At 40.1% G+C, this 27,799-nt stretch overlaps 1 protein-coding gene across 9 annotated transcripts in view; it reads right to left on the bottom strand.

Annotated features, from left to right (window-relative positions):
- The window catches only part of ADAMTS18 (ADAM metallopeptidase with thrombospondin type 1 motif 18), a 77,071-nt gene that overhangs the window by 22,102 nt on the left and 27,170 nt on the right, over window positions 1-27,799 (bottom strand). For 5 of the 9 annotated variants that reach the window (XR_015773785.1, XM_088062338.1, XM_088062339.1 and 2 more), the window contains 14 exons: window positions 26,947-27,229; window positions 23,182-23,381; window positions 22,340-22,423; window positions 21,335-21,494; window positions 20,715-20,820; window positions 19,631-19,771; window positions 17,463-17,600; window positions 15,873-16,026; window positions 14,736-14,831; window positions 13,586-13,734; window positions 7,916-8,088; window positions 5,870-6,000; window positions 5,605-5,728; window positions 4,273-4,517 (listed from right to left, as the gene is read on the bottom strand). Coding sequence is in view for 8 of the 9 variants with exons in the window: in XM_088062338.1 (XP_087918464.1) it covers window positions 4,273-4,517; window positions 5,605-5,728; window positions 5,870-6,000; window positions 7,916-8,088; window positions 13,586-13,734; window positions 14,736-14,831; window positions 15,873-16,026; window positions 17,463-17,600; window positions 19,631-19,771; window positions 20,715-20,820; window positions 21,335-21,494; window positions 22,340-22,423; window positions 23,182-23,381; window positions 26,947-27,229 (2,184 nt within the window). In the remaining variant the exon portion in view is untranslated. Of the gene's footprint in view, window positions 1-4,272; window positions 4,518-5,604; window positions 5,729-5,869; window positions 6,001-7,915; window positions 8,089-13,585; window positions 13,735-14,735; window positions 14,832-15,872; window positions 16,027-17,462; window positions 17,601-19,630; window positions 19,772-20,714; window positions 20,821-21,334; window positions 21,495-22,339; window positions 22,424-23,181; window positions 23,382-26,942; window positions 27,230-27,799 lie in introns of all 9 variants that reach the window. The other 4 variants (XM_005530109.3, XM_014258876.2, XM_088062342.1 and 1 more) reach the window with 3 other exon arrangements.

Genomic DNA, 27,799 nt, shown 5'->3' with positions numbered 1-27,799 from the left:
TTTGACTTCTCAAAGCAGTCAAATCTTCCTTCATCTGCTTGTTGACAGAAGGGAACACAAAATTACAAAACTCTCATGTTTTTAAATTAATTCCTCAATCCCTAGCCTTGCAGCCTTTTTCATGCCCACATAAAGTTTTGTTTCTTGTGCCCTTTCAGAATCTCTCCCAGCATTTGAGTAAGTCCTGGAGGGTGACTGAATACTTCACCAAATTAACGTCCCCAGTGAGCCTCCCTTGTTTGTAAAGCTAGATAATTTATGATAAATATACTGTTTCTCCTCAAGTTAAATATATTTCAGTTAACAGAAAAACCACTGAAAAGGTCTTTAAACTGGAAGAACTGACCTTGGATTACCTAGGTCCAAATAACAGATACAAGAGCTGAAGGTATTCAGCTACACTTAAAAGAAATAATTTTATATATATATATTATATACATTTTCCTAGCAGGTTTCTAATTTAAGATGAGACAAATATGCTATGATAACTGTATTTTAAAAAGCTGGTATCAGTTTCTCATCCTAGATTAGCATCTATTATATTTCTACTCCTCTGACCACTGACCTTTATTTCATGTAATCTAAATTGGGCTATTTCAGAGACTGTCTTCTGAATCATTTCAGCTTTTACTGGGTTTTGAAAACCCATAATCACCAGAAATACCAGTAATGTTAACTTCAGAAGGACACTGATACACAAATTCTGAAGGATGTCTGTTTACTGGCTTTTCCCTTCCCCCCTCTGTGAAATCAATTCCTGAACAATCCTGAAGGGTTCCTGATGAATCCTAAAACCTCACCATGCACTCACCCTTCAGCAGTTGTGCTCAGGAAATACTAGTCATACACATTAATTCCACATTCATCTCACAATGTTCTCCTCTTCAGAAAATATCTGGCCACTACAGTTTGTACTTTTTCTCCCACAACCCAGCTAAATTACAGATTCACTACTCTTTGTCTTTTTTAGTACGATTCATTCCCATAATTACACATCTATGATACATAGAAGTATAGATATGGAGGGGAGAGTCTGGTGAATAAATAAGTAAAACCACTGGTGAATAAATAAGTAAATAAGAAAACCACTTCATGTCTTATTTGACATAAATGTCTGACCCATTTCTGAATAGTGTCGAGGATTGCAATGTCTGATGAAATGATACGTGCTCAGCTGAACTACTGAAAAGCCTGACAGAAAAGCAGATGCACAGGAACACACTGCACAATGAAATATAAATATAACACATCTCATAGAACTGCAAGGCTCAACTTGTGGTGTGCAAGACCATGGGAAATTTAAAGATTTATTTTCTTATTTGCATCTCCTTCTGCTCTCTCAATACATGCTTCAGATGTCTCTTTCAAGAAAATATTTTGGAGGATGACTGCATTTCAAAGGAAGTGATTGCCTTGAGCACAGACTTTCCAGACCTGTCTGGTCCCATCTCTCCTGGGAATGTTGCTCAGAGGACGTGCACAGCCTGAGATTTCTGGATACTTACAGCCTGCTTTGCATGCAGAAACAAAGGCAAAAACCTGGACCATTTCAGTCACCACACAAATCTCTACCAAAATTATAACTGCAGAACAAAGTGGGCACAAGCTGTGTTAATCTGGCATTCAGTCATAGGTGAATGGCAATAAATACAGCTGCAAAACCTTCTATTTTCTGCCCACCTGAATTATAAAAGCTCCTGTATTATACATACAATTTATCCAAGTCCTCAGTACCTGCAGTGCACCATTTTACAAGAGCTCACACTGAATTATTCTGGAAGAAAAACAGCCCAAATCTAGAAGAGTAGTATTAAATAACATTTGAATACAGCCTAATTTAAAAAAAAGAAAAAAAAATTAAAAAATAATAAAAAAATCTAAAGATTACAGGAAGAAGTTGAGGTACAAACCCTGGAAAACCTCATCTTATATGAAGTTTTAGTGGAATGAAAAATTGCAGCAGAAAAGTTTTGTGTGCTTCTCTGAAAGTTATTGATGAGATAAAAATGAAAATGAAGCTACACTATAGTATGCCTAAACACTTTTTTTCAGCCTGCTATCAGTTATTGGTATTTAGAGCTGAAGCAGGATTTGTTTCACTATTATGGCTGCAAGCAGACATTCAACAATATGTTTCTCAAAACATATTTCTTCAGTTTTCTGGCATTTTTGCTTCTTCAAGTTGCTGGTAAGTTATAATAATGTATAAATTATTACACAATTAATAATATAAATTTATATAATTAATTTATTATTATATTTATTGTTAATAAAAATAATATTATTTATTTTTATTTATTGTATAGTTATAAATAAAGTAAATTAAATAATGCAGATCTCTGAACAGAAAATTCTGCAGTTTTGTTCAGAATTCAGCTTGTTGAATGTTGCTTAAATGATTAAAGGGGCAAATAAATCTTCAGTCCATTTCATAGAGGTGTGTAATTGGGGAACACATAACATTTTTAGTCATTAGAATCCCCAGCTACCAATGCCAGCAATGGAGGTATTTCAATAAAAATACAAGGGAAGCTTAAATAAGCTCTGAAAGGAGCAACAGCCTCCAGTTAAATGGTACATCTTAATAAAACTATTTAGCATAATTTGAAGGGATGAAAATATAAGTGTTATTTGGCATTAATTTCTTTTCTTTAATCTTTATTCTGCAAAGTATGTGCACAATATGCAGCCAAGTCTTTCTGCAGGCCATTTATTATTCACATTCAGCTCTATAATAGCAATGCAGCTCAAATCTACTTTGGGTTATGACAAATAATATTCCTGGGAGTTCAGCTTAGCACTTCATTTGTAAGTGTGGTTGTTTTGTTGTAAGGCAGATGATCTGCAGAGAGGGGAGCATGAATATAGCTTGTAGACCAAACTGACTGGACTAAATGAAGATCCCTATGAACAAACATACCCAAAATGAAAATTCTTCAGTTTTCAATGGACAAAGATGTTGCAAAAGGCACTGTGAATTGTGATGGCAATTTGGAGGAAAGACAGAGCCTTAGCCCATGACAAACTGCCTGTTCTAAAACTTGTGTTCACCCTAAAGAGCTTTAACCCAGGGTCCAGGGCCTTCACTGGTTCTTAAGGACACGCTTCAGTCCATTACTCAGCCAGCAGGAAGAGCAGAAAAGCTCTTCAGTATTCCAAATACACAATTCACTGGACACTTGTGAAAGCTGTAATAACCCTTGGAGGATGTACTTCATGTCCCAGTCTGTGCTTGCTCTTTCTTGATTCAACAGGCCCAAGCTGGGCCAGGGAGGGGATTCCAGAGGGGGGGAGAGGGGATGGGGCAAGGAGAGCAGGATGCTGCCCCAGACAGGGGCACAGCACTCGCTGCCCTGCTCCCCAGGGGCACAGTGCCTTCAAGAGCGCTGCTGGAAGGTGTGGGAAGGAACTGAATCCCTGCTGGGGAGGGATCCTTCCTTCTCACAGGGATGGAAGGATTCATCAAAACAGACTTAACAGCTGAGTTACAAAGCCAAAGACCTGCTAGAGCTAAAAAAAGGTAAGCTAATGGAGCTAAGAGGAAGCAAGGACCTTGATGACTCATCCAGAAATGGCCCCTCAGATGCTCTGATGCATTTTACAAGAAAATCTAGTTAAGCAGCCTAATGCAGAAGGAGATTTTTCTTAGAACAGCAGTAGCAGAGGCCGATTTCAAAATTGTAAAACTTGACCTAACCATGTAAGCACCAAGTTTTCTTTCTGCTTACAATAGTTCCAACACAGGACATCTGGCAAACAAAGTGGGTCACACAAATTTGATTGTTAGATAAACATATATAACAGAAAAACTGAACCAACAGAAATTCATACTAGAGGAACCTGTGTGTGGTGTTTTGACTGCATTCCACGGTGGATGTGAAAATGGCTCCACTCACCTGCAGTTTCAGAAGCATTATTTGAACCTGTAACCATTGAGCATTGACACAATGGTACCTTCAATTTTTACATTATTGGATTTTATTGCATGCCATGTACGGGAGGCATTTATAATCTCCATCTCCCCTGTGCAACTCAGAGATTATGCTGTAGGGTGTTTTTTTTCACTGAACTTGTGACAGTTTACTAAACTTCAGACCTCGATAAAGCAGCGGAAGGCCTTTCAATCCAGCACAACCACACAATGAAGTCTGAACGCTATTGAGACTCAACACTACTCTTTAATCTCTCTGAGAGCCCCAGCGCAGAGCTGAAGCTGTCGCTGCCAATTCTGTAATGGACATCAGGGCAAGAACAAACAGAAGCCAGGCTTACTTCAAAGACCAGCGTCTCATTAGTGGGTCCGGCCGCGTAGAGACTCTCGGGGTGGTCGAAGGAGCGCTGATAATCAAACACTGTCCCGGCAAAAGGGAACTTCCCTGGCCAGTCGATGGTCCAGTCCCCTGTCAGGTAGTACCTGCTGGCCAGGCTGCGCACGGCCAGGTAGCTGGGGGAGACGTGCATCTCCTGGAGATGGATGCTGCGCGCGCCCGCCGGCACCGTCACCACCGCGTAGTAGTCTGTGAGGAGAGGAGGCAGCAGCGCGTTGGCAGCTGGCACACGGACAGAGCTGGCCCATCTTTCTGAGCCAATCTGAAAGTTATCACAGGTCAGAAGATAACGTGGCTGTTCTGACCCGCCAAGGTGCTCCGTTTTCACCAGGAGAAACCCGCTCCGATTTTAACAGGCCGCCCCCACCCCGCCCATGCGGCCTGTAATCAGAGTAACTGAGGTATTTCAATTCCTGAATTTTTTCCTTGTGATTAAAGGCAAGAAAAAGCAAGTTCACCTTAGAAAAATGCAGAATACACTAATGGTGGCTCCACTGTAGCTTTCCCTGTAGCTCCCTTAGAAGTTACTACTTCTAGAAGGTACTACTGCCAACCACAAGAGCTTAGAGGTGAGGTGGGATGCAGAGTCTTCACACAGCCCTGGACACCAGAGGATCTCCCTGCTGCCAGCCAGGGCTGCATCACCACACCCTGGACAACCTCCTGGCCTACATCACTGCAGTAAGGACATGTCTTATGACCAACAGCAAACAGATCCCCAAAACACCCCTGTGGGTACTGGAATCTCAGCTGTGTTTTATGCCTGAAAAACTGCAGCACAGTGAGATTATTTCCCAAGAAGCCTGTGACAGGAAAGTCCACCTCCCAGTGCCTGCATCTTCCCCTGAAACAGCTGGACAGCTTCCAGACAACTTAATTTGAAAATGGACATGGAAATACTGTCATGTTTGGCATTATGCTGTGTATTATATTGCTTTTTATATGTCCCACAGTCCCATCCCAGTCAGAGCCACTGACAGCTATTTTTTCACTTGCCTGAATCCTACAATCTCTTTTAAGAGGAAATTCACACGTAAAGGGAAAACGTGTCTTAAGAAACAAGAGGATTGTTTAACTGACCAAGACTTATGCTCACAGCCCTCTTGTTACCAAGAAACAGGAAAAATGTGAACTCTCCTCTCACTCTCCCTGTGATTTTCAGCTCACATCTGGACCCTCAGCCACTGCCCAAATGAGCAAGGAATCAAATATATCACATGGGGACACAGCAGAGCAGAGCAGTGAGTTGATGATCATGAGGAAAAGTTTTCCTTACCATTAGCTTTATGCTGGGTCAAGTATTGGCCTTTAAAGAACTTGCACGTTGAATTATCTCCTTTACAAACTCCACAAGCATCCAACACAGCTTTGGAACCAAGTCCATGATCACACCCTACTTGCTGCAACCAAAAGGCACAAGTGAAGGACTCAGACAAAAGGGAATTTGAAGAAACAGCTGCATTTTCCCTAAAGGAGTCAACTGCCCACTAATAAAAAAAAATACAGACATTAGGATTGTAAGAAACTTAATTTTATCTTACTTCACATATTCCATCAATACAAACATCATAATTATTTGGAGAACACAGAGTTCCATCCTTCACTTTGCTGGACATTGCAAAGAAAAAGTCAAAGTCTTCAGCTGTGCAGTACAATTTACATCTGTCTTCCTCTGGGGTGAAAACAAACAAACAAACAAACAAAAAAAGACAAGGAAGCATTAGCAGACCTGCAGTGTTAAAGAGATAAAAAGCATCTTGGCTGTTATTTCTTGTATTCTAGAAGATAAGCTACAAGGATGAACTAAGTTGTCATGGTGACAACTTAGGACAACAGAATGTAGCTAAATAGAAATATAGCTAAATAGAGTAGTTTATATTACGCTTTTTTAAAACACACGTGGGTTTGCTTATCCACACAAAGAATTAAGAATTTAAACTCTGTGTAGAAGTATTGCCTCAGCTCTGCTGCTGCAGCCTGCTTTCAGTTCCTCTGCTTCACAGGCTCAAATTTAATTTTTATTAAGAGAAATGGGAGAAATGAGAGAAATAAGACAATAATCTTACTTGAAGCTTATTTTAAACTTGGGAAAGGGATAACATGGCACAAATGACCAGTTTAGCTAAAAGCTAGAAATGCAGCCAGGCTTCCCCCTAACAGAAGTATTTTTCCTCCAACAAATCCCAACCATTGTCAAATTTCTCCTTACACAGGGGTGGTGTGTTATGTTTATAAAGTGCTGATTAATTCTGCATAGACAAAACCAGTCATGAAATTGTAAATATTGTCACAATCGCTGAAATGCAGAGTTTTAATACAAATTTAAGTGCAACAAATAAAACAGTTTTCATGAACATGAAATTGGATTCAAAAGAGTATCCTTTTATTGTTAAATCAGCAGCTGGATTTTCAGTAGTCCCTTCTACAGAAGCAAAGCATCTGTAGCAATTTTGAAAACCAGATCATGTTTTCAGAACGATAAATTTAGATATCTTGGGGGAGCTTTTACAAAGCAGCTGAGAGGAAGGATGGGCATTTTTAACTTTAGAATCACTTGGGGACATCTTGCTTTTGAAAATTACGCCCCTTGTCCCTAATTTTAAGCCTCTTTTACTAAACACAGCCCCTCCATTTAAAACTAATGTAGGCCACCCTAAATTCTATTTAACAAGATGTATTTTTTCGCCCTATTATACAATATCCACTGGTACATGCTGTGAAACCATAGATCACTTCTTTCCTCTGTTCACACTGGCCTGTTAGGACACTTTTAAATAACTATGAAAATGTCCACAAAGACTCTTGAAGAAAATATAATCATGCTACAAATGAAAGTTACATGTATGTGCATATATATTTTTAATTATACACATTATCATCAAAAGCAAATTTGTTCATGTGCTAAACAAAGCAGCTTCAATGTGAGAAAATACACTTTTATTCAAGTAGTGCTTCCAAACTGGAGGAATTGTTTTAGCTAATAAAAATGAATACCGATTCAAAATATTTGCAAAATTAAGATGCATAAAGTAAAAATAAACTTGCTTGTACAAAATAACAGAAATAGTTAGTGAGACCTGAACTTGATAAAGATCTCTCAGTAAAAGATGACTTTGAAAAATGCATGCCAGTACATTGTTTGCATTTCCACTTCTCATGGGACCATACCAGCAGAAAAGTCAAAAGGTTGATTTACTGTTGCATTTTGCAATCTGAGAACATTCCAAAAGAAGGATGATTCTGGTAGAGCTATTGTGGAAGCTTACATTTCCCATGCTGAAAATTCCATGGAAATTGTTTTGCTTGAGTTTCAGACTAAGCAATATGGAATATAAAGTGAGAGAGGGGAGGCAACAACCGGGGAGTCACGGTGAGGACAAGGACTCGAATTCCCAAGCCAAATCAATCCTGCATGTCCATGCAGGCAGGATCACACGGGAGGCTGGCTCCAGCTCTGCCACAGCGCAGACACCTCCCAGCCAGGGCCAGTGAGCCTGCCTCTGCCTCCGTGGGGCAGTGCCCAGAGCACAGGGTGAATTGGTGCTCAGAGCTCCCTCCCCTGCCCCTGAGAGCAGGGCCACTCTCACCTTCCACTTTGGTGTAGGGCTTCCACTTGTAGAACCAGCCCCGGAAGGGTTTGCTGTTGTACTCTGCACACTGCAGGGCTCGGAAGTCCAGGCTGTCTGCTGGGCAAGGCTGCTTATTGCAGAGCTGATAAACTCGACCAGAACCTTGGCAGAACTTCCCACCGTACTGCGGCCTACGGAAAAACAAAAAAGAGGAAAAGATGATTTTGCAAAATCTCCCTTTCTTGTGATTGGCATGTTACACGTGTGTGAGAATACAGGGAATGGGAGAGGACACTCTGCCCCAGGAGATCAGTATTTCTTATATGGGCCATTAAATTTCATGGTTCCTAAAACCAAGCAAAGCAGTTGACATGAATTATCTACTTGGATCACTGCAGACTCAGCAAAGATGCAACCATCTAGAGGTGAGTCATGTTTGCACTAATTTAAATTTATAGGGCTATTTGGTACTGGCCGGGTTCAACCTTGTTATACAGCTATTTTTACCCTGCTGTAACCAAGGAATGAACATGTGCAAAGAATTACCTATCACAATTAGAGTTAATAAAGGATAACATAACACTGATCAAACAAAAAGAGAATGAATAATTACATTTGCTCGTTCATTTCTTTTGTAAATCATTTTGAAAAAATGTGCTTTTAAACAGCCAGAGGAAGCAGGGACCACGCATAGTTGTCCTGCTGTAAGAAAATGCTGGAATTCAGGGGTAATTTTAACCATGTCACATCCACTTCAGCAGACCTCACCTGGGCATTTCCCTTCATCTTGGCCAGAATGGAAAGAGCATATTTTGTTGTTTTGCTCATACCTCACGTTATCAGAATATTAATTTTTTAACCTTTTTGGTCTGTACACAGACATTGTAAAACAATGCAAAATGCATGAGTTGCTCTTTTTAACTCAGCAATTCACTGATGTCATTTGTGCAGTTTCACAATGCTCAGATTAACATCTGCAAGCACTGAGCCAAGTCTTCAAAATAACAGATTCTAAGAAGTCTTTGTTGTATTGGTACATTTCTTGCATCAAGCGAAAAGAAATGTACCAATACTACACTTGCACTCATTTACACAATGATTTTTTTTTTTTATATTAAGGAACTTACTTGAAGGACAAGATAATTTTGAGTGGACAGCTTAGCCCACATTACATACACATTAAGAAAAAAACTCAGAGTATTACACAAGATACTGAATAACAGTAATATATTAACTAACAGCAAAAAATTAAAATTCTAAGAGTACAGAATGTACAATTGAAACATATTGCTTGTTGAAATCCCTGAACACTATGCTGTAACTATTCCCCACATCCAAGGATCCCATGCAATTCCTGACTTGCTGATGCCTGGAGTAACATGGAGAGAGCTCAGTGCAACGTGGAGGAGAAAATCCAGGTGCTTCTTCTGTTTGTTCTGGTATAAATTTTAACTCCCATATGTCTAACCCTATAACCAAGCTAGGACTTGCCTTTTTTTATGCTTTACTTATACAGTATCTGCCTATTCCAGGACTCTGGGCTGCAAAACAGTCTTTCACAGAAAGAGATGGAAACCCACCTGTTAGTGTATTTAAAACTGGGTTAAATCACCAGCAAAATGTGCTGTGGAAGAAAACCACAACTTCCACTGACTTTTCCTGAGGTCACCTGCCAGCTACACTGATACTGGGTATAAAGGTGAAGGTCTTAAAGTCAAATTTTCTGTCCTAGTTGGTGGCAATCCAGCCTGTGAAGGGCAGGGAGGATATGGAACATCAGGGAAATCAGGGAATGTTTATATTGACTTTGTGCAATTGGTGAGAGCTTTGAGTTAAGGCAGCCAAGCTGTTGGGTGCTGACTCAATTCCCTACAGACTTTCTTTACAGCTTCAGCACATGGAGGATTTTTGACCTCCTTCAACCCCAGAAAACAATTCTGCTGTAGTGTAAGGAAAAGATGCAACCTCCTTCCAAGTAAATGCCACCAAATAAGAAATATAATAGAATTATTTATGGCTAGATCATGATTTCCAGCCACACTCTTGTATTTGAGGATGGGATAAAATTCCTCCAAACTAAGGGAGCTCTGTAAGAAGCATTCTGTTTCCCAGCTCTATTACAGCATTTTAATATGACAGTACATTCCCATTACTGAAACTGTTGGCTTGAAAGTGATGGAAACTTCTCCACCTTCATTTTTACCAACAAGATTTCAGTAGGAGTTAAGTGATTCACAGGAAATGAGATGGGAAATCTACAAATGCAAATTTCTGATAAAACACTATTATCCACACTGAGAAAATCATGCTTTTCTTGGGGATGTCTGTAACACCAGTAGATTTTGGGTTGAGTGCCTCCAGAAGCTGTTGGTGGATCCACACTTAGAGAGGAATGCCCTGCACCAAGGGATTCCAGTATTTCTGTAGTGGTACAGTTCCACCAACACAGATACAGCCTGCATCTTCCATCCCTCTGTGACCCCCCAGCACTGACACAAACAGGCTGACCTGCAGCAGCTCTTGATGAGGATATCTGGAAGAGGGAGACATTTGGTGAGAAAAGCCAGCAAGAAAAAGTCTCCCAAGATGGATCTGGAAAAGGAGTCTGAGTGCAAAAAGGTAAGTACTCCACTCCATATAAAACTCAAATATTAAAATGCTACAAGAGTAGCTTAAACAAATTAATTGATCAATTAATTAAATCAATTCTGGAGTACCCAGGTAAGGCTGTATTTCCTATACCATTATATTCACTGCAACACAACACAGAGAAGGAGAAATCCTGGAATTCATGTGATCAAGGAAAGTATTTCATGCAATAACAAATGAATTAAGACTCCAAAATTCTGGGCTCCGATTTTTCACTTTCTGTAATCATTTAATTTCATGTAAGAATGCGTCTGCTCATCTTGTGGCCATATTATGATAGCATCACAAAGCTTTATTATTCTGCATGAATCTGAAAGGTTTACAGCATCTTTCACAGTCTTTCTCTTTTAGAAGTATTTTAAATGGCATCATTAATATTCATTAGTTTACACCTCACATTTTCTGTAATCACTGTTACAGATACTGTACACAAAAGATTTTAAAAAGAATGTTCAAGCAGTTTTGATTCAGTCTTTTGAGTGCACACATGCCTACAACTCCATTCTGTTCTGCTGAACAATGCACTATTGTCAAGTGTAGGATGCAGTCCCACAGATATGCTTTAGGTATTAATTTAAATCTCTCGGGCACTCTTCAGATTCTTTCCCAGCTAAACTATTAAATTATGCAATCGATTTCTAGCTTGGAAAAGTACCTCAACTGTAAAGTGCTGTGGTGTATGAAAACCAGATCCATGAAATTACACTGTGACAATTTACAGGAACATAATGATTTTAGCAAATCTGCCCAGCTCTGTGGACTACAGGTGATCCCCATGGGTGTTTGTCAGTGGGAATTTGTGCACAGCTCCAGTGGGAATTCCAAAGCCATGCCCAGAGCTCTTAGAGTCTGGTCACAAGGGCTGTCTGAAAATTGGCAGCTGGAGGAAGGCTGGATGTTATTTGCAAGAGGAAGATTTCACAAACTCACACAGGTAACAAGATTTTCAAACACAGCAGCCTGATGCTGAAGTCTTCACTTGCCCTTAAATTTCTACTAAGGTGGTCACATTTAAAATCACCAGAAACTGAGACATTTCCCTCAATATTCATAAAAAGTCAATCATTCTGACTTCATTTTAGAGTCCAGTCAGTTTTTCATACATCTACACCCTTGTTCTACTCTCTTACAGAAATGTCATTCTTTGTCATTTTCAGTATTTTGCTATCCAAAATCATCTACTGACCTTTTGAACAAAACAAGCATTAGCTCCTGCACAAATCTGGATTAGGAAAAGTGAAATAAATATATCACATATAAAATAACATACATATATGAACCAAAATATATAAACATCTGAAATGTGTTTCAGAAATTCAGAAAGAAAGGAAACATTATTCTGAGTTGCTGTGTATTTTTAGAGGTGAACAATGAACAGGGACTAGTCCTTAAATCATTCTGTGTGGTGCAGCATTGAAAATAGATTATATTATTTTTCTTCTGATTCCACAAAATGCTGTGATGGCAAATATGGCTACCTGGACATTTATGCACTGTTGTGTAGCTTATTGATACTCCTGTCATTCCATCAATGTCACTCTGAGAGCGATTTATACCATCTTCTCTTTGTCCTAACTGGGTTACCACTAATACAATGGAATTAAATCTAGTGTAAACACAATCCAGCTCTGGTACCAAGTATGACTCAGTTATATCAAATCTTACTTTATTAGAACAGACAGTTCAGTCTGGAGGAAAGTTCTAAGTGCTACAGCAGCTGACACACTTCATGTTGAAGAGATTCTGTTTGAAAACCCCAGAAATCTTTATCAATCACACCAGTGCACCAAATGGAACCATTTCTACCACTGGATATTCTCCTGTCACACAGGGAGAGCAAGGGGGAGCTTATGCATAAATGCAAAGAACAATCTGCAGCCATATAAATTCAGCAAGAAAAACAGGGACCAAAGCAGGAAAACCAAAATATATACATATGGCCACTGAGACCCTGCATTCTTTTGCTAAACCATTTAACAAAGGACAATATCCAAGTAATTTTATTTATTAAAATGAAGTAAGAAACAACAGAAAACGTTTACAAAATGCTCTGCCATGGCTCTACAAAAATTGGCTTGACTGAGGGTGATAAAGACTATTTTAACTAACTCACATTCTCCTATAACACAGTATATGAAGCATGGATATTATTACTGCAGCACTGTATAGTATATGAGAGGCTTCTTTACAGCCTCATATAAACTGTGTCATATTTTCTCTGGTTTTTATTACTGCAGTTTAAATGCTGCTTTTATTGTGTGCAATGAGGGATACATGTGTCTGTGCCTGCTGAATATGTGTATGAAATAAAATAGGGAAATCATTCTTTTCTTGTAAGTTGCAGTGAGTTGAGTACTTGGGAAAGATGCTGGTCAGTTAACACTTTTAATCTACTTTGAAATACTTATTATAATGAATAGTATTTAGAGAGCTAAAGTATTAATTTGAGGCAAATAAAAAAATGTTTCATGAGCTAGCACACAATTCTAGGGTTCAGCAACTTTAGTTTGACTCAGGAAATATAAAAGAATGCAAAGAACATGACAGATATGTACAGACATATGTCCTTATCATCCTGGATAATATGATCTCAGCAGAAGTCTTAATAGCTTTTAAGATCTTTTTGTCCTGCTCTGAGGCTGTTAGGTGTAAAAATGTCTGTATGGTGCTTCCTTAAATGTAAAATTAAAAAATGCAAAATGTGAAGATGTCTGTATGGCGCTTCCTTAAATGTAAAATTAAAAAATGCAAAATGTGAAGATGTCTGTATGGTGCTTCCTTACTTCTGCAGGTATTTGATAAACAGTAGCGTCCCAATCTGAATGGAGCAAGATGGGCTGGAGGTATTGTGGCACTCCAGCAGCCTGCAGCCAGCCTCTGCTCCCTGGTGTCAGGACACAGCTCTGTCTTCCACCCCCTGACTGCTCACAAACATTCCCACACACATCATCATTTCCCTGCAGAAATGGACTCTGCGCATTTGCTGTTCTAGTAACACAAATAGTATAAAAAAGCTACCTTTCCACCTCTGTGTCTTACTTTGGATTATTGCAGTGTCTCTCTTGATAGGTGACCCCCCCTCCACAGGTGCGAGTGCACTCGGACCACTCGGACCAGGCTGACCACTGGCCATTGACAGGCTTGGGCCCGTGGTCCCCGTACTGGACACACTGTCCCCTGCGACACCACTGCAAAACAGGCACAGAAAACATCGTTAGCAGCACCTAGGAGATGCAAAGAAAGAAAAAAAAATCCCCACATTTAAAAGCTCCAGTGCTTGATACCTAATAAATATAAAGTCACCCACTGAACAGCTCACAGCAGGACGAGGACTCTGGAGTGGGACATCCATCTGCACAGTGGCACAGATAAGTTATGTTCTGATAACTGTCCAAGTTCTGAGTTGAAGATCCCTCAGGTAACAAATCTGCAAAGCTGTTCTCTTGAAGAGTGCTTTTCCACCTTACTCCTCCCCCAAAAATCCATCTTACTTTATAGCCCTGTGGTGCAGAGCCTCAACACTTCCTATGTAATTTACAAACAGCCTGCAAGAATTCTGCTAACATCTCCTTTATGATTCAATTAGGAAATACTGCACGAAGAGAAAAAGCAATATAGAATATTTGTCAGTAACTTGAAAATCAAAACAATGTTCTGCTGGAAGAAACCTTATAGGAAAAGAAAATATTTTGCATAACTAAAGATGAGAGTAAATTAGAAGGTTCAACTCAAATAAAAGCAAACAAATGAGGGTAAATAAAAATAAGATGTGCAAATTAGAAGGGTTGACTTAAACAAATAAGCTCTTTTAGTGGTGATCTCTGATGAAAATATGACCTTAGTCTGTATAGCAAATATTATGACTTAAGGTGTGCTCACATCAGAGTGGACTTTGAAGCAATGACCTAACTCCTGTTACAATTCATGTATTTTCTTACTGATGTAGATTTGCCAGAGATACCTGATGCCACAGCTGGAGAGGCAGCAGGCCCTGCCATCAGACAGGTACCACAGGGAGGCCACATCCTGGATATGCATCAGTGCAATCATTTACAAAGGAATCTCAAAGTCCAGGATGGAAAATCTGGAGGGATCTGGCCAAAACTGGTTTTGATGGGAGCTTGTATTTGATCAAACACAGTCTAAACTCAAGTTAGGATGAAAATACTTTATAAATAAAACAACTTACCATACTAATACCACAAGCTGTTCCTTCTGCTGCGGGCATGAACTTTGTCTCACACCTGTGACCCACTTTGTGACACCAGAGAGATTTGCAGATATCCTGAAAAGGAAACAGTACTCCCTACAGTGCTCATCATTTCCATTATTTCCTGGTGTTTAAAAAGAGTAATCAATGAAACATGCTTTTACATGCAAATATAAATTTCTACGTTAAAAGATGTATAAATAAAATCTTTTCTGAATTTAGAAAAGCCTGGGTTAAAGTTTCCTAGCACAGCCATACTCTGTATATTGCCTTCTTGTTTATGCACCATTTCACTATATATTTCTTAAAATTATATTGAGTGTGAGATTATAATAGAACACAAACAGTGTTAAAAAGTTCATGGCTAGAATTTCATCATGTCTGCAGGGACTACAATACTGTGAAGAGACAAGATTCTTCTAAACCACAGAAGATCTTTGGAAAGGCAGTCTGTGCACAGTGCTGTTCACTCCCTCTTCCTTGCCTATGAGCTGTGGAAGAAACACAGCTGCCACCACTCGAATAATATGGTTAGTATATAATAAATCAAAATACTCCAGGATAATAACAGGAGTAAAAGAAGTTACCATACGTTTTTTCAGAACGAGCACTCCAGATTATTTTAAAAATGCCTTCTCTGAAGAGACCAGTAAGGAGTGTACCAGTCATTAAAACAAGAGGTTTATCTAAATTAATCATTCATCATGAAGTCAAGAGTATAAGTTACATTTCATTGCTCTAAAATAACCCTACAGATCTCTCCCAGACTTTCTGCTGTCATAGAACACAAGAAACTGAGTCCTTCTTACCCCACACCAGCTTTGATCAAAACTCTGCTGCCTGCTAATTTCCCACAGCATAGCAGGCAAGGGCTCATGGCCCATGAGGATCCAAGTGCCCCCCTATGACTCCTGGAAGGAACACATTTCCTTCTGAAACTCCCCTGAGGCTGGGATATTCCTCCAAAGATGCCAATACCTTCAAAGCAAATTGCCAGGCAAGATAAGGCAGAGAAATAGCCCAGGCCCCCGAAGAACCCTGTACTACTTGTACTTATTCAGTGTACTGCAGTTCTCTCATGTCATTGTAACTTCTCAAAAGTGCATCAATGGGTACCTTTACAAAGCTGAGGTTGCAGAGTTTTGCTTTCATTCCAAATTGCCACTTGCACTGGGTATCAGCATCATAGATCTGCCCTGGCAGTTTGTCAGGGTATTTGTACTGTCCTGTTTGTTTAGGTTCATCAATCAGGCAGGCAGCTTGAGCTGTACTATAATGAGAAGGTAAATTAGTCACAACTATGATCTTTACAACAAAATGCTTTCATTTCCTACAGACCAGCACAAATACATAACATGGTATACAGTACCTTTAACTAGTTTTAGAGGTATGCTCTGAAACAAGAATATCTGTGTGCAGGAACCAAAACTTCTTGACATCTTGTTGGTAGCCTGACCTGCAAGGTTTTTAGGAAGCAGGAATTTCCAGGCTTTGGGACTGTTGTGACAGGAAGAAAGAATGATGTCAAATTCTTTTCCTCCCTGTATTCCTGGGTAACCAAGAGTGAGGTGACCTCATCTGCTTCTTTCCCTTCAGTGGATTCCCCAAACCAGGGGAATCAGAGTTTTGATCAGCAGAAGCAGCAGGCACAGTGTCCATTCCAGCAGCTGCCAGAAGGCTGCTGCAGGGTGTGTGCTTTGGGCTGGCTGTGTCCAGAGCACAGCTCCCAGCTCCACCTTTTCCCCTCTGCCTGAGAACCCCTGCCAGGTCACTCGATGGATTTGCCCTCCAGTGTCAGTCTCTGGGGCCATATGGCAGGTTGGAGGGCTCAGGTGACTTTATCTTGCAATTTGCTTCCCTACACAGCATATATTGCATCACTGCAGCATTAAAAAGAACCAAAACAAACCACAACTCCATTACCTTTCCTGGCTGCTACTCAAAGATATTGACTAGGGAATTCAAGGATCAGATCCACATATCTACCAAGGTGTCTGCTTCTCACTGTTATGAATGAACATCTAAAATGCCTGTGTTGCTCTAGCTCAAAATACCTCCTACACATTTTTTAGTGTTTCTGTATAGTCTACTCATGAATGACAAAAAAAAAATAAGGGAAAGATTAATGCAATCATGAATTAAACAGTGATTGAAGAACAGTTCTTCTAAAGGCATCACTGAGTAATGACAACACACTGGGAAAAAACCTAACATCTTTCCCTTTCTCCTTTTTTCTTTCTCCCAGAAACAGGATGTGAAAAATGTAGAATGTCCTTTACTCATGCCATGAGCTAGATCAAGAGAGAAACTCCAGTGAGAAAGGCCACTGATGTTAATTCACATTTTGTAATGACTTTGGTACCACTGTGTCTGCTCTCCTTTGTGTACACTTCCTACTCATTCTCTAATAAACCCAGCTGCTGACAGGAATGCCTGGGAAAGAATGATATGCCAGTCATTACTGCAGGGTATTCCTGCAGGGTGAAACTCATGCTTTTGAAACAAGGCAGGACAAAAGCCCTTCCAGGCCACACCACCTCAATGCTCCAGCAGCCCAAATGTGTGGGCTCACACACTGCAAGGGTTGGAGCACATTTTAAAGCAGGAGAATTTCACACTTCGGTAATTTTTATGCTGTTCAGGAATTCAGGCCCAGTTACTAAAGCTGCATTCCCTGGCACTGGCCCAGATTTACATCTGACCTACCTGAGAAATTTGTTGAGATACTGCCTGCTGCACACAGACCAAGAAAACACTCCATTGTTTCCAGTGAGTGTGGGAGACATAATATTTCCCTCAGCTTTTCTACAAGCATTTCCTTCTCCATCATGAATCATCCCAAAGCTGAAAAGAGAACCAGGTTGGGGAGTGAAAGCCTAGATTAAACACAAGCAAGACAAAATTTGGGAGAAAAGAAACACTTTCTGGGTAACAGCTCTATTCTTGAACTCCACAGGGAAGGTGGAGTTCATCCCTTTCATTCCAAAGGGATGAAAACTTATGCACCACACTAATTGGTGTTGGTATGAGTCAGGTTCCAATTAATGGCAGTTTTTGTTATCACACACAGGTGTGATGGGAAGGGATGGTCAGGTTCCAGGAAGAGCACACTGGTGCTGCACAGGAGCCAGTGACAGGGCACTGCACAGAGGCACTGGAGCTGCAGGCTGTGCCCAAAGCATCCCAGTTTTCCCATTCCTCACTCCCAAAGGAGAACAGTTCCATGGTGAGGTGGATGGACATCACAGATCCCATGTTCAGCCACACTTGACCTTTCCTGTGAATCTGTCAGCTCCAAACCTGCAAGCACTGTGAGCCTGTCTCTGCCCAGGGACAATTCCTGTTAACATGAATGTTGTGGAGCTCAGGATCCAGGGAAATACCACCCTCAGGAATGTACCTCACACACCAGAACTGCCTTCCCAGTCGGAGGGAAGAGCTACAGAGCTCCAATTTGGAACAAAGGAAATGGGTGTGAATGAATAGAACACAGAAGTATGAATATAAAAATGTTATTGTTTTTCTAATTTTGGCCACTAACTTGCTGTATTATCTCAGGCAAATCACTTTGCTTTCCTCACCTTTGTTATACAGTGTCATTTTTTCTACACTGTAACTCTTTAATGGGAATAGTGCCTCTTACTAGGAAAACTGACTCTTATGGGGGGTTTTGTTCAGACTGAGCATCAGGAAGCCCTGCTTTCACTAGAAGTGCTAGGATGATATAAAGAATAATAAGCAATAATAAAAAAATCACATTATAATTACAAATTATGGGGATTTTATTGATACAATAAAGCTAATTTTTAGAGGTTTTCCTTTCACTGTTCTGTATTTACTGACTGTATGGGACATCTGTGAATTTCAATGCATTTGGGATAAAAATTTCATCATCTGTTACTTCAATATTGTAGAACACTGGTGACTTTATAAATGTAATCTGTGTATGTGCAGGGAATATCTCATTTACTGGACTCAAGCCTCTACTGCTATAAATCATTGATGATTTATCAATGTAAATAATGTCAATAAATCATATAAGCTCATCAGAGTTACTGCATGTGTTGCCACCAGCTGAGCTTCCAAACTTCCTAAAATATATGGCTCTTCCTATAAATGAACAAAAAAAGTACCAATTGAGCCAGTGTTTTAGAAGCCTTTATAAAATATTGTGTTCCCCTGCACTGCAGCCAGAGAACCCTTAGTTTATACCCCACTGACACAACAGGCTCTGAACACCCAGGGGAACTGTTAAGGTTTCAGGTAAAAACACAAACTTTAGAAAATCATTAAAAATGTCTAACAAAACACTAAAATGTTTAACCACTGAAGCTTTCAGTGGATCACAGAGTGTGATATTCCCCTCCTGTGAAACCTCTGGTTGATACACTCACAATGGACCTCAGCACCTCCAAAGCTGTCACAGGGTGTTTTTTTTTCCTTCCAAGAATCTCTGTATCACAGAAACCAAGTTCTGTTGTCTTACATCATGTATCAGATAGTCTCAGGACCATGAACACGACAAATGATCATAAAGACATTTGGTGTCTGGCACAGACTTTTCCCAGGAGATAAGAAGCATTCTATTAGGAGCATGGAAGTACACCAAAGAAAGGCTGAATAATATGTGAATCAAAGGCAGTGGTGAAAAAGGTAAAAAAAAGAAAAAAAGGAAAAGAAAGAAAAAAAATTCCAAGTTGAATCTCTCAAAGCAAATAAGAAAATAGTAAGGGAGGAGAACATGAAGAGACTAAATGGGATAATTCTTGAAAAATAAGACATGGGCCTAATACTGATCAAAAGGCAATAAAAATGTACCGAGGTCAGTGAAACTGCATTAGTTTGACAGGAGGATCAAACAATATTTATATTACATATCTGTTCCTTTGAATGCTTTGGCACAATTCCCACAGGACACACTGGCAGCTGGATTACTCTTTAATTCCTTGCTTCCCTTCAGATGTACAGAAACCTGTGAGAGGTTTTCTCGTGTAGACATCAGGTCACAGTGTGCACTGCAGAAATGAAAACTGAATAGTCCTCATGCAGTCAGGCAGAATGGGAAGGCTTCATGCCTTGACCAATCAGCAGAATACAGTAGAATACAGTACCACTGCTTTCCAAAGGTCTTCTGTGCATTAATGTTGCTGCAAAATAAAGACCTTTTAACTAAGCCTTGATGTTAGGTTTGTACCACCCAGAGAAACTCTGCTTCTCTACTGCCAGTGGTGAGACAGAGTCCAGCTTGAGCTGGGCTAAACTGGAAACCAAAACCATGCACAAAGTTGTGGAAAAGTAACTCAAAATTATTGGGGAAAAAAAAACCAGCAGAACAAAACCTGATCATCATCTTTCAGTTTAGTTCAACAATCTGCAGTATAGCTTTAGCTCCATAAAAGATCATTATTGGTTTTGTATGAGACACCAGGTTCTAAGAAAATTTCAATCCTTCTAACAATAGAAATCAAATGGAAATCCAATGGACATATATACAGAAAGGCAGAAACCATTACAAAGGTGGGTTTTACCCAAATCACTCATTAAACAGGTAGAGAGAACAAAGGACAGGTTCCAAGTTTCTAGGAAACACTGTGTTTTCTGGGAAAAGGAGACCTCCCAGAGACTCAGAGAGGTCTCCTCTGCAGAGAAGCTGCAGTAACCTGCAGCAACCCCTCCCTCTTTGGAGCAACCACATGGATACCAGAAGGGATTTGTCTACCAGAACATGGGAGCAGCGTGGGAAGCTCCAAGGTATTAAAGAGGAGTGGCCAGTTCTGAGCCCAGCAGAACACCAGGAGTGACCAGCTGGATGGAGCCCTGTTCACCACCACTCCTCGGGCTCCCAAATGGTTTCTATTTAAAATGTGCCGATCCAAATGATCTGTATTTAACTGATTTGTATTAAATAGGGTATGTTTCCATTCAGTTACATATTTGTTCACAGAAGAAGAAACTTACTTGTGTCCAGATTCATGAGCAATTGTAAAAGCCAGTCCAAGGCCTGTATCTTCATTAATGGTGCAACTGCGGTATTTGCTGCACATGCCACTGATGGGTGCAAATCCTGAAGGAAGGAAGCAGTAAAATAGCTTGTTCCTCTACAGAACTCCAAATACACATATCATCTGCACTGGCCCTAAAAAGCCAGTTTATTTTGGCACATGGAGACACTTGTCTACTTTATCAGGTTTATCACGGAGGAATTACAGCAGACTTTTATTTGACAATAAAGGAACTCCTATATAAAAAGTATAAATCAAACCTAACCTCTCTCCAATTACACTTTATTTGTAAAGACTGTTCTCCCCCCAACCCACCCCCCATGCCTTTACTGCTCTCAAATTAGGGGGGGAATCCCATTCAAAAAAGGCAAGCAGTCACAAAAGGAAAATAGAGTGGCTCAGAAATATTCTCAAAATAAAAAATATTCCTTGAAGAGGTGACAATCCGAAAACAATACTGTCCAGCCCTCTTCAAGAAGACTAACAGCATGTGCAAAAAGGGACTCTTATTTGAAACCAACTCAGCTCCTGCTGTGGACATGCCCAGGTTTCCCAGGCCGTGCTCTGGTGTCATACCCAAAGTGTCACAGGGCTCGTTCTTCCAGGAGCAGATGTCAAAGCCCGTCAGAAGGATGGCATGGTCGTGGCGCTTCCCGTTCTTCCCAACCAGGGCAGACTGCCACTGGCAGAAGCTGTTCAGGGACTGGTCAGCGTGGTGGTTGATCAATAACCCGCCCTGCAGGGAGTGCACAGACACACACACAAGGTGGACGTGAGAAAGGAGATGGAAAGAGCGAGAGTTGCTTAGGGAAAAGGGAGTTAATATTTCATATTTGTTCTACATCATGTATTCCCATGGTAACTGTCTGTGATGGCTGAGTCAGCTGATGAGTGAATCTCTTACAACTGTAAAATAAAACTGGGCCTCTCCCCAGACACACAGATATTTCCAAAGCTGGTGGTTGGAATTACAGTGTAGAAATATATTTAATTCCTGAGAATGCTGAACACCAAGCCATATACAATACTGTGATTATAATGTATTGTAATTGATGGGGAAGAAAAGTATTATCCAAGTAGATCAACCCATCACAAATTTCTTTTCAGCAAAAGGGATTTTTGTCTTCTTTTGCCTCAGCACCCTTGACACAAGAATTGGCTCCACTCCCACCCTTTGTTACATGTTTTCTTCAGTTTGGGACTTCTGACTCCTTGCCACTTCTGACCATCAGACCTTGGATAGCCCAGTTCAAATTTTTTTCTATTTATTTAAATACTTATTAAGTAGATTTCTCACTCCAGGCATTTCTCCTCAAGGAAACACTGGAAAATGTTAGGTTTTATCTTACTGGAAGCATTTCAATGTTTCTAAAGAATATTGATATGAAATGATGAATTTAGACGCAAAACCCAAGAAGCAGTGAAAAGTAGAAAGTGTCATTTTGGAGATTTTGGCAGTTTTAATCTTCTTCTCACACTTTGTGTCTTAAGAAACCTCCCTGCACATAACATGGGAGCACCCAATGCTCCCAATGAACAGCAGAAAATGAAGTAGCTCAGACAAAAACTGACACAACTTACAGGCTCTTGTTCCAAAAGAAGCAGGCTCACAACAATAATGTTTATATCACTTCCAATTGTTCCATCCTTAAACAGACTAGAGACCTGCAATGATTATTGGAGAGGAAATATCACCTACATGCATAATCCCTTTTTAATAGATTAAACATATGTACTGAGTTATTGCCTTGGACTTCAATTTTCAGTACTAACTCATGGAGTTATATACTTTGTAGGATTAACCCAAAAGAGCTCAAAGCAGAAGAATTATGCCCCAAACTACACTTAGTAAAAAACTTAAAAATCTTCTATTGACTTCAATGGACTTTGACCTGTCCTTGGTCCCCTGGATCAAATGCAATTAAAGCCAAAGTTCAAGCTCAAGTTTTGCAGTACAAAAGTAAAGAGCAAGGCCATGCAGAAAAATGTATTTTCAAATTTCAAATACAAATTTCAAAATGTATAGTCAAATTATATCAATTTTATGTAAATGTATTTGTGTTTTCTCAATAAGTGTTTCTAGGAGACGTGAGATGAAACAGATAAAAAGCTTCATAGTACTAAATGAAAGCTTCAATTTGAGTACCTGCCTTTTGTGTACTACACAGGCAGTAGTACAAAAACTTTAAAATTTAACATTTTAAATACTTTTTAATAATTTTTTTCACTCTACAGTACTATTGCCAGAGCTGTGATGTTCTAAAGATGTGCATTTAAAGGCTTTTTGATATAAGTACTACATTAGATGAAGTTTGCATAAGGTGTCTCTGCTCTTTTCGTTATCAGTATTTGTCTAATGAAAGATCCTCCCCTGACACAACAATATTCCCCAGAGAAGACACTTCACTGCCATCACACCTTACCATGTTCATGACTGTTAAGATATATGTTGTTACATTTTCCTTGCCATGTTTCTCCAACATTTTTTTATCCGCCACAACAAGGGTTTCAACATTTAGACTTCCATTTTTCTGAATTTTAGCAGATGATCTTTTGAACCTCGCAGAAGTCCCATACTCATCTGAGCGAATGTAGGTCTCTTCTGTGGGTGGCTTGGGTGCATCTAAAAGGAAATAAAACTGTTTTGGAAAGAGTTCAGATCACCCATGAACAGTTTCATCAGAAAATGAAGTATCACAGGTTTAAAGCCTTAGATTATTTTTATAGCATGTGATTTAATACTTCTGGCTAAGTTCTTCCATATTTATTAAAAAAGACCTGATTCATTCCTGAGGGAAAGACTGCTACAGGGAGAGAAGGAAATGGGAGAACCACATTCGTATTCAATAAGCAGTTTAAAATAAGGAATTAATCTAATAAAATGGTAGCATCTGTGCAAAAAAATACAACAGAATTTTTAACAGAGTATCTGCATTTTTCCTGTCCTTTTGATAACTTCCTGAGGTGTTTGGCATGTGCTACTTACATAGCAGTTGGCAAAAAAGTCCTTTCCACAACAGATGTCCACGGGCAGTACAGAAATCAGATACACACCACAAGTAAATTCCTGCCAGCCTGATATTGGGACTGACACTGGCCTTCCATGCCAAACTGCCAGCCAGGTTTTTCCTGCTGGGAATGTATTTATTGAGTACAGAGAAATGTCAGGCAGCACCAAGGAGGGCAGTGCATATCCAACTCCAGGGTGCATTTTCTCCCTCTGTGCTGGGGCAGCACAGGCTGTGGCACAGCTGGAGAATGGTTTCTACTCCAGTTCTTCAGAGAATCAGAAAGAGAAATCCATCTCCCACATCCTACAGTTCTCTTGCTATCCACAGGTTCTTCTGCATAAACCTACACTGTCTTTGCATCAAGAATTAACTCAAAGGCCACTTTAAAAAACTTTTTGGATAACAACGGCATTTTTTTTAATAATGGGATGTAACAACACAAGTAAGGGAGCCTCAGGTTATGGAAAAAATCCTGCCTGTGCCTCATCAAAGTAATTCCAAAGAGCTACAATAAACCCTACTTTCTTCCATGCCAAACTGGGATATCAAGAACCACAGGATGCACAACAGTGCTCTGCTTTAAAGAACTCAGCACTCTGACGTGCATTTAATATCAAAGGACCAGGTTATGGTGATTTTCAAATATATCACTCAAAATACACAACCATCCTTTTCAAGGTCAAAGAACTTTCCTGGAAGCACATCAAGACACAAGGACAGGCCTCACCCAGGAGGGAAGTGCTCAGTTCAAGGCACATCAGTGCCCAGGTACTATTCTGAAGGCAAGGCAGCTCCAATGCTTTGGACACATATCCACGAGCAGAGAAGTTTTGCTCTTGAATTTATTTCACTGCTACTCATAAAACCTAAGCAGCAGCAGTTTCATGCATGTTTTACAAACCTTAGTCCAGTAAATTCTCATGATCTAAAATCATTTAGGTTGTGACAGAGTTTGGAAGATGATTAACTGGTTTTTCTAATGCTTACAAACTGCCTGCACATGAAATTTTAAAAGATGGTGTTTGGGACAAGTTATTTTTATGATACCCAAGTGGCAATGTGCTCTTCCCTCTTACTGCTCAGCAAGTTTGATTTCATTCTTAGGTTAGGATAAATTAATCCTGACTAGGCAAGGTTAATAGCAGAGGACCACCTTTTGTCAGCCTGAATTCTCTACCCCTTTGCTCATTTGAGCTGAAACTCTATTCCAGGTGACCAGATTGGATTTCACTGAAAATTTCAAATTGATGTGACTCCAGATCTCAGAACAGGACCAGGAAAACAATGTAAAAATTAAAAAAAAAAAAAAAAAAAAAGAAAAGAAAAAGGCAAGAAGAAAGGAAGTACCAAATACTCATAGGAAAAGGGTTCCCATTACTGGGGTAATTTCTTTTGCATCCTGTATTTTCCTCTACTCAATTAAACAATGACATGTGATTTTTTTTTTATTTCATTTAGGGAACACAAGATTGATTTGTTCTATAAATTAACCAAGACTGAGTCTGAAAATAAGTTATTTTTCAGAACTCCTCCCTTTCTCTCAGAAGGTTACAGGTATGAACTGCAGAAGGTGAAAGACCACAGGGTGTGAAAAGAAAGAATTTTGTGGTAAGGTACTTAAATGCCATCTCGCTGAATCAGATCCTAAGAGTGTGTCTGATCAGTATCCACTTCCCAATGATGAGTAACTCACTTTTACTAAACTCATCACAGTTGGATGCTAATTGCATGTTTTTCATTTAACATAAAACCTGCTTGAATATACAGCTTAGAGCTCGTATCTGTAAGTGAAATTATTGAATAGATAGATATACATGTAGACTTAGAAAAGCACTAAGTATTTTAAGGAAAAATTCAGTTTCTCAATTTGGTTCCCAGAATCACTGGTCACTTCTGACCTCTCCTTTGTCTCTGAGTCCCGTTTATAAGACAGGAATAACAGTAATATCTTCTCCAGGAGGTCATGCAAATTCGGTGTTCAAAATGCTCTCATCTGCTATAGGGATAAGCACTGTGTAAAAGCTCAAGAGGACATGGATAAATCTCATTTTGGACAAGGCACACACTCACAGCAGACAATCCAAACAAAACGGGCCAGTGTAGAGCAGAGGAGATAACAGCACCATCAGCCCTGCCCTGCAGCAGGAGAAGCAGAGAGGGGGGACAGGGAGGATGTAATGAGGCAGTTTTGGATTGCATTAGAGGCAAATGTTTATGTGTGCATCTGCCATTTGAGGGTTGGCTTTTAAACCTGGAGGGAAGGATTTCTGAAATTTTAACAAGCCATTTGTTTTCAGGCCTCAGTCTCAGCCAGCCACCTTTGCCACTAACTCCTTTCTCATTCCTTTCCTTCTATATATTTTGTCCTTCTTCCTTACACACCTTTGGAAAAGGAAGCTGCTCCTTTTCTCAGAACTTCAGTAGGAAGTTGGAGGAATGTAAGTGGACTGAGGCACTGTTTTCAATATTGCTTGCCGTCCTGGAGACCCTCATTAAGAAACTCAGCTCAAAAGCTGATCAGCTTTCAAAAAGACTCAACTGAATGCTAAAAGTACAAGATACAAGGTCCAAGGGGGCTCTAAAATGTTCTGCAATTTGAGGGCCTAATGAAGGACTCAGAATGGATCTTGGCAGGATAACACACTTCAATATATTTTTTAAGACATGGCTCCAAAATCTTATTTAAACAATTTACATGGGTGGTTCTTTTTGAAGATCTCAGTTGCTGAAAATTTCATTATCAAATGTTGAGTTCTGAAAGACTTTTCCTCTATCCTCTCAGAAATTAATGATTTTGAAGCTTTTCTCCTCCATCTTCAAGTCTAATTCATTTTTTATCCCAAATCTAAGAGAGAAGTTTAGGAACATGGCATCCATCACTTTGCAGAACTGCTTTCTGAAAACTAAGTCAATGTGAAAAAAAACACCACAGGGATCTTTTAATCTAGACAAAGCACAAGAAAGCTGAACAGTGATTCTGATGGCTTAATAAAAGAGATGATTCCACAAACGTAGAGGAAAACTCGAGTTTCTCTTACACGTTTCATGTTAGATAACTTAAAGTTATTACGTCTCCATCCCAAAGGGATGCGAAGAGATGTGAATCACACCTCGGGACCACCACACAGCCTGAAACAGCCACTACCTCAAGAAAGGAGAGAAAGTTTCCTTACATACATTTCTTGCGACGTCCACAAAAATGCTGCTTTTGAAACCTTCCGTGGCGGTACCCGCTCGCCCGCGCGTGATCCTTGTGGGAAGCGCGCGTTCTGCGATGGCCAAAAGGGGAGGATTTGGGAGGGGGCTGCCCTGGGGACTGGTGCACCTTCCCCTCAGCAGTCCTCTTGTACAGCACATGCGGGTGGTGCCCGGCGGGGGACGTGTAGTTGTGCTGCCGTGCCAGCCGCTGCGGTAACGGAGAGATCAGCAACTCCATCTGCCGCGTCCGGATCAAACCCGACTGCAAAAACAAACGGCACCACAGTCAGACAGGAGCCTGCCACAGCCCACCGTGGCCCTCCTGCAAAGCCCAGACTGACCACAATGTGCACCTTGACACCGGTTAGCTACTCAAGTTATAGATTACTCAACTTCTTCCCGTTTGAACACGCATCGTTTCCTTTTGGAGATGACCGGGTTTCCCATTGGGAAAAGCACAAACCCGGAATGCTGTGGGACGGGCAGCACAGCACCTTCACACAAGAGCATGGACAGTTTCACAAGCAGTATTAACCCATTCTTCACAGCATAGGTTTGTTTCTTGGGTGTTTGTGGCCAGGATATATATTAAAAGGAAATGCTTTTGGAAAATACAACTCCTCATAAGTGTACACATCATAGAAGAAAGTATTTGAATTAAAGTTCGCATCTTTTTCACAACAAGGTATTACCAAATAGGAATCCCAGACTTAAGGGCACTCCAAGTAGAAAATTACGTTACAGGTCAGCAGCACAAAGCTGAAGCATCTGAGCATTTAAGCACCATCATTTAGTAATCAACTCTCTGCAATTTAATCATAATTTAAGCACA

The sequence above is a fragment of the Pseudopodoces humilis genome, chromosome 14, assembly GCF_049639895.1.
Source record: "Pseudopodoces humilis isolate 2021_Gansu_Grassland_sample_001 chromosome 14, ASM4963989v1, whole genome shotgun sequence".
Lineage (NCBI taxonomy): Eukaryota > Metazoa > Chordata > Aves > Passeriformes > Paridae > Pseudopodoces > Pseudopodoces humilis.
This window is presented reverse-complemented; position numbering and strand designations above follow the sequence as displayed.